Genomic DNA, 7,060 nt, shown 5'->3' with positions numbered 1-7,060 from the left:
ACTCTCAATTGGAAAATGTTGGGTTTATAAACCCTGGGTTAATTATGGATTTTAGAATTTTGTGTTTAGAGGTAGATTGAACTTTCTGATCCTTGGAGAATTGATAAGGAGGCTCCAATACAATTAAAGGGGGTAAAATAACCAGAACCAAGCCCATTTTGAGGGGCTGGTGGTGGCTTGGTTGAGGTCCCTTAATGGGTTTTTGTTCAGTTAAGTGACAGAAGATGCCACAGCCCGCTGTGGTTCCTCTCTCCCCAGGAAAAAAAAATCAAGGAATTATTTGGAAATCAGCTCTCTATGTGTGGATGCTGGGGTGTGAGGAGGAAAATGACACTTACAGCAGATTTTAACATTTTTTTGGTTCAACACAAGAATTGAGGGCTTAGACCTTCCCCTTCCGAAAATAAAGCAAAGCAATCCCTCTGTTTTGGGTTATAATACAGGATGAGATAAAATGTATTTATTGTATTGCCATTTGTTGAGAGTGGGGGCAGTGATTTTTAATTTTGTGGGAGATATTTTGTTAATGGGCCATTTATTGAAACTAGGTGGGGCATTGTTTTTTTATTTTAAACTAAAACACCCTCTAAGCACCTCAAGGTTCAATGGATTCCTCTAGAAAATTTGGAATGTGGCTCTTTTTTTCTTCATGCAGCCTTTGTGGTGTTAGAGGGAATTTGTCCATCCCATCCCATTCCCAGGGCACAGAACATCCTGGGCTGGATGGGACCCCCAAGGACCAGCAAAGTCCACCTTCTAAATGAGAACACTAAAAGGAAAAAAACCCAAATTTCCAACCCATGCAATTCCCATTCAGGAGAGAGCATCCAACTTAGGGAAGGGTTTAAATTGGGAAGAAAAAAAAAAAAAGTCAAGAACAAGTCATGTTTTCATATTGACCTTTATTGAGCAAGAACTGCTGTGACTGTTTTACATCAAACAACAAAAGGTTGCGTACTGTGCATGTCAACAAGGTTCTCCCAGGAGCAAAAGTCCACCCTAATTGCACCAGTGAGGTAAACATAATTAGTTATAAGTAGCTTTATTTTTATTTTTTTTTTTAAGGCTAGGAGAGTTCTGGTTCTCATGAATACTCTATGACTGTTTTCAGTTTGGTTTTGGCTCAGTTGGTTCTTTGCATAATACATCTGAACTCGTTCCTCAGATACATCCCTCCAACAGCTCAGGAAATTCAGAGAAGCTTCCTCTGCACATTTCATCTCATGCACTAGTAGTAGTAGTATTTTTATTTTTTTTTTTTGTAGATCCCCAAGCTCTGTGGAGGGAGTACATCTTGAGCCTGCATGCATTCCCCCCCCCTTTCCCTATATTGCACGAAAAAGTAAAATACTGTGTGTCTGGAGGCTCCGTGAGAGAACCCGATCTGCTTTGAAGCCGTCCCCCACATGCATTTTGCAGCTGTCTATGGCTTAACCTTTTGCACCGACCCAAGCTCTGGAATTGCTTTGAATTTTAGCTATGGTTGCTTTTATTCGCTCTCCTTAATCTCCTTTACTACAGCGTGCGAAGTGACTTTCTCCACTTTCTTGGTGGACACCAACTTCTCCTCGAAGCTTTCTTCGTGCTCCTCCACCTTCTGAGTGACGGTCACGGACTTGGTGATGAACGTGGTGCCGCTGTCCCCACCCTCTCCCGTGATTTTCTCGACTTTTTTGGTCACCACGATTTTCTCAGCCTTGTCATCCACGGGGCTCACATCGAGGCCGTTAGTGACCACGCCCTTGTCTTCCTCCTCCTTCTCTTTGGATTCCTCCTCCTTCTTCTCCTCCACCTCCCCGTTGACAGCAATGTCCTCTTTCCTGGACTCCTTCTCTGCCTCGGCGCTCACCTTCGTTACCTTGCTGACGGTGACGGTCTCCTCCACCACGGCCTTGGCGTCCTTGCCTGGGGAGGGAGGTTTTTCTGGGGACTGGGGCTTCTCTGGGGACTGGGGCTTCTCTGGGGACCGGGGCTTCTCTGGGCTCACAGCTTTTTCAGGAGTCACGGGTTTCTCTGGGGTCACGGGTTTCTCTGGGGTCACGGGTTTCTCAGGGGTGCGCGGCTTCTCCGGGCTCGCCGGCTTCTCGGGGGAGCGCGGCTTCTCTGGCGGCGCCAGCTTCTCCAGGGTTACGGATTTCTCCGGGGTCACGGCTTTTTCTGGGGTCACAGCCTTCTCCGGGGTCACAGCCTTCTCCGGGGAGGTCACCTTTGGTGTGGCAGGTTTCTCTGGAGATGCTTTCTCCTCCTTCTCTGCCTTCTCCACCTTCTGTTCCTTCGCTGCCTCCGTGGCTTTTTCTTTGGGGGCGGCCTTGGCGGGCTCTGTTACAGGGGATTTTGGGGGGGACTTCACGGGAGGGGTTTTCACCTTCTCTGCCTTTGCTGGTGCCTCTTCAGCTTTGCCCTTGGGCTCAGGTTTTTCCTCTTCTTCCTCAGCTTCCTCCCCTTCTTCTTTTTCCTCGATTTCTTCTTTTTCAGAGCCGCCCTCTTCCGCAGCGTCAGATTTTGCAGCTTCTTCTTCCTCCTCTGCTTCCTCTTCCTCCTTCTCTTCCTCCTCGGGTGCAGCTTCTTCTTCTGCAGGAGCCTTCTCAGAGACTTCTTCCTCTGCAGCTTCTTCTGCTTTTTCTTCCTCCTGCTCCTCTTGCTGTGCCTTGGCTGCCATTTCTTCTGCGATGGCTGCCAGGGCATCTTCCATTTCAGACTTTTCATCCTCCACCTTCGTCTCTTCAATGATTTCTTCTACAAACTTGTGCTGGACCTTCAGCTTTGGTGGCTCGATTTTGGTTTTCTGGATTTTGGTGGATGCTATTGTGACAGATGGTTGTCTGTGTGTGAATATGGGACCAGTAATGCTTCCAGAGAAGGCACTGAATCTTGTCTCTTCACCCTCCAGCAGCTTCCTAAGGGAATCAGGAGGAGAGAAAAAAAGAAAATGAGCATAAAAAACCCCACAAAATAAGGCAATATGGGAATAATTGTGGCTGTCCCATCCTTGGAAATGTCCAAGGTCAGGCTTGGAGCAGCCTGGGGTAGTGGAAGGTGTCCCTGCTTTAGGATGGGCTTTAAGGTCTCTTCCAACCCAAACCATTCCAGGATTCTGGAATATTTCCCTGCTGTGCCACTCCCCTGCCAGCAGGATGGAACCAGTGGGTTGTGGAATGTGCTGGAACTGAGCAGGGCCATGCACTGCTCCCAGCCCAGCTTTCCTTGCATCTGCTCCTTTGCAGAACTCACATCCTGCAGTTTTTTAGCTTGGCTTCACTTATGGTGAGTGTGACACCTTCAGTGATCAGTTAAAATTCATCTTTACTGTCAGAAAGCTCATTATGGCATAAATCAGCAGGGATTAGGACGAGCTAACTAATTTGATAGGATTCATTATGACTTGGGCAAACAGAATTTGACACAGCCAGCAGACCCAAATCAAATATTGTGTCTGAGACAGTCACAGTTGATTAGAGCACGTGCTCTAATTTGATAATTTGGGCATCCACCTTTTCTTTGTGGGAATATGAGAACTGCAGACTTTGGCAGCAGCCAGCTACAGCCCCTGGGGTGTCTGTGTGTCGGGAATTTCAACAGATCTGGAGATGGGGGATTGGGTTTTGGTTTTTTTTTTGGTTGTTTTTACTTTTCTTCTATTCAAGTGTTTTTCATCTAAGCCTGTGACCCAGAAAAATCAGGAGCTCTCCAGTGAGAGTTCTGAAGTGATACAGAGGAGACTAAAAAAAATCTGCCAGGTGATGGCAACAGCAAGCAACATTCAGCTCCAGATTAGAGCAGATGCCTCTGAAGGAAAGTTGAGCAAGAAAAGCAAAAGTGCTTGTGACAGGCAGATCAGCACTCGCTGCCTCAAACCATGATCAAGCAAATTCCCTGTCTCTCCCAGGCGATAAAAGGGAGCTCTGGTGACATCTGCAAAGCAGAGAGGAATTAAAAATAACCTGGTGTTTCAATAAAAAGAAGCTCGCGTTTCTCTGCAGCTCCTGCTCGTGCAGCCCAGGCCGGAATGCGGCACGGGAGCCCCGCACTGAGTCACGCTGCGCTGTGCCCACGGGGCTCTGCCGCTCATTAGCTGCTCCCTAATGACCTTCTGGGCTCTCTCTAATGGCTGCGGTGATTTAGCCAAGCTCTCTTTTCACCGCACGCAGATATTTCAGCTGGGGTAAAGCTCCCCGAGCCAGCAGCATCCGCAGTGCTATTAATATTCCAGACATGTCTGCAAAGATCCCACTGTACCTGTATGCAGCAATTTCGATGTCCAGGGCCATCTTGACATTGAGGAGGTCCTGGTACTCCCGCAAGTGACGGGCCATCTCCCACTTCGTTCCTCTGAGCTCGTTTTCCAGCTGGTGAATCGTGTCCTGCAAGGGAGAGGCGCAAACCCCCTGTGACACGGAGAGACGCCGCACGCGGGGACAGAGCGGGCACAACTCTGAGGGGACTTTTAGAAACTCTTCCCGCTCGGGGAGGCAGGGCCGGCATCAGAGCAGGATCCAGCCGCTCCCAGCGCGCTCCGCAGCATCCTCCCCCCGCCTTCCGCATCCCTGCATCCCTCACTGCGGAGCCGGCACAGAGGAACCTCCCGCATTTCCCGCACCCAAAACCGGCACAGAGCATCTCCCGCATCCCTCCCTGAGCCGGCACAGAGCATCTCCCGCATCCCTCCCTGAGCCGGCACAGAGCATCTCCCGCATTTCCTGCACCCAAAACTGGCACAGAGCATCTCCCGCATCCCTCCCTGAGTCGGCACAGAGCATCTCCCGCATCCCTCCCTGAGCCGGCACAGAGCATCTCCCGCATTTCCTCCTCCCTAAGCCGGCACAGGGTACCTCCCGCATCCCTCTCCTCGCAGCCGGCACCGGGCATCCCCCGCCTCCCCGGCCCCGCGCCGCCCCCCCGGTACCTGATAGGTGCTGAGGTCGTTATTGTGGCGCTCCTCGATGTCGCTGAGCTGCCTCTCCAGCGACTCCTTGGTGCCGCGCACCGACTCGAGCTCGATGCTCTTGGACTGGAGCTGCCGGCGGTACTCGGCGATCTCCTCCTTGGCGGAGCGGATCGCCTCCTTGTTCTGCTCGGCCGCCTCGGTGAGCTTGGCGTAGCGGCACTTGAACCACTCCTCGGCCTGGTGCATGTTGTGGTCGGACTGGCACTCGAGCTGGGCGCGGATCTCCTTCAGAGCCGTCGTCAGGTCCGTCTTCAGGTAGTCCTTCCTCTCCACGGTGGCGTGGGACGCCTGCAGCTGCGCCAGCAGCTCGGCCACCTCCTCCTCGTGGTTGCCCCTCAGGAAGGCCACCTCGTCCTGCAGCGACTGCACCTTCTTGTCCAGCTCTGCGCGCATCAGCGAGGCCTCCTCCATCTCCTTGCGCAGGGCGCGGATCGTCGCCTCCGTCTCGTCGCGCAGCCGCGCCTCATCCTCGAAGCGCTCCCGCAGGCGCTGGATGTCCTCCTCGATGTGCTCCGAGTCCAGCTGGATCTGCGCCTTCTCGTGGCTCACCTGCTCCAGCGCCCCGCGCAGCTCCCGCAGCTCCTGCTCGTAGGCGTCGCTCAGCTGCGCCCGCCCGGCGTGTTTCTGCCGCAGCGCCGCCAGCTCCGCCTCGATCTCCTTGTTCTGCTGCTCCAGGTAATGCACCTTCTCGATGTAGCCGGCGAAGCGGTCGTTGAGCCCCTGCAGCTGCTCCTTCTCGTTGGAGCGGCTCAGCTTGAGCTCGGCCGCGCCGTTGAGCAGCGAGGACTGGCTCACGTCCAGGCTCTCGGCCGAGCTCAGCACCGTGGAGCCGTAGGTGGCCCGCGGGCCACCCAGGTTGGTGCGCTTGTAGGACGAGGACACGGTGCTGCCCGAGCCCCGCGACCACGACTGCGAGCGGAAGCCGCTGGACGGGGACGCGCTGGCGCGGCTGTAGGTGGCCCGGGTCTCGGTCACCCTGCGGTACGAGGGGTTGCCCAGGGGCTCCATGGTGTAGCTCATGGTGGGGGCGCTGGGGGCGGCGGTGCGGGGCTGCTCTGGCCGCCGCTGCCCGTTTTATAGCCCCGCCGGGCGGCTGCGGGGCGGCCCCGCACGCGTGGATGGGGGGCGGCTCCCCCCGGCCCGCCCCGCGCCCCGCCCCGGCTCCCCCTTCCTTCCCTTGCTGGTCCTCGCCTCGTCCCGGCTGCCCCTGCCCGGCCCCCGGCACCTCCCCGGGGCGCCTTCTCCTCTCCCCTTCCCCTCTCCCCACTCCCCTTCCCCTCGCACCCCCGCTCTCTGCCCCCTCCTCCCTTTTCCCCTCACCACAGCCCACCCACCCCCCTTGTCTCCGCTGCCCCCACTCCCTCCTTTCTCCCCCCTGCTGCCCCTTTCCCGTGTTCCTTCCCTCTTCCCCTGCTTCCTTCTCCCTCCTTTCCTAGGCCAGCACCCTCTTTCTTCCTTTCTTCCCTTCCTTCCTTCCTTTCTTTCCTTCCTTCCATTCTTTCTTTCCTTCCTTCTATTCTTTCCTTCCATTCTTTCTTTCCTTCCTTCTATTATTTCCTTCCATTCTTTCTTTACTTCCTTCTATTCTTTCCTTCCATTCTTTCTTTCCTTTTTTCCATTCTTTCCTTCCTTCCATTCTTTCCTTCCCTTTTATCCTCCCTTACTTTCCATTCTTCCCTTTATTTTCCTCCCTCCCTTTCTTTTGTGTATATATAATTTTTTCTCCTCTTGCTTTCCTTCCTTTCATTCCCCCCTTCTTTCCTCTGTCCCTTTTCACTCTTCTCGCCCTTTTCCTCTCTTTCTTCTCCCGTTCCCGCAGCGCCCACGGCAGAGCGGAGCGCGGTGCGGGCCCGGGGCTGTCCCCGCAGAGCCGGGTAGGGCCGGGGATGGGCACGGGGGATCCGGGATTTGGCTCCATCACCACGGACAGCTCCGGCCGGGCGGGCTGCGGGGGTCGGGACGGGGTTTTGGGGGAAGGGTCCTGCCCCCCTCATCCCCCTCTGTCCCTCTGTCCCTCTGTCCCTCTGTCCCCAGGCGGGGCTGGCGTGTGAAGGTCGCAGCGGGCGGGGGATGCGGGCGCTCCCCGGGGCTCTGCGGCACCGAGCGCTCCCCGCG

At 54.7% G+C, this 7,060-nt stretch overlaps 1 protein-coding gene across 1 annotated transcript; it reads right to left on the bottom strand.

Moving 5' to 3' along the window:
- Window positions 1-882: 882 nt before the first annotated feature.
- Window positions 883-6,006, bottom strand: NEFM (neurofilament medium chain). The gene is made up of 3 exons (XM_033081317.1): window positions 4,904-6,006; window positions 4,237-4,361; window positions 883-2,897 (listed from the first exon to the last, which is right to left on the bottom strand). Exons 1-3 carry the CDS (start codon window positions 5,963-5,965, stop codon window positions 1,490-1,492), a joined length of 2,595 nt encoding a protein of 864 aa, XP_032937208.1. The 5' UTR covers window positions 5,966-6,006; the 3' UTR covers window positions 883-1,489.
- Between the last annotated feature and the right edge of the window lie 1,054 nt (window positions 6,007-7,060).

This window comes from Catharus ustulatus, chromosome 27 (genome assembly GCF_009819885.2).
Source record: "Catharus ustulatus isolate bCatUst1 chromosome 27, bCatUst1.pri.v2, whole genome shotgun sequence".
Taxonomy (NCBI): Eukaryota; Metazoa; Chordata; class Aves; order Passeriformes; family Turdidae; genus Catharus; species Catharus ustulatus.
The sequence above is the reverse complement of the archived record's forward strand: the minus strand, read 5'-3'. Positions and strand labels throughout refer to the sequence as shown.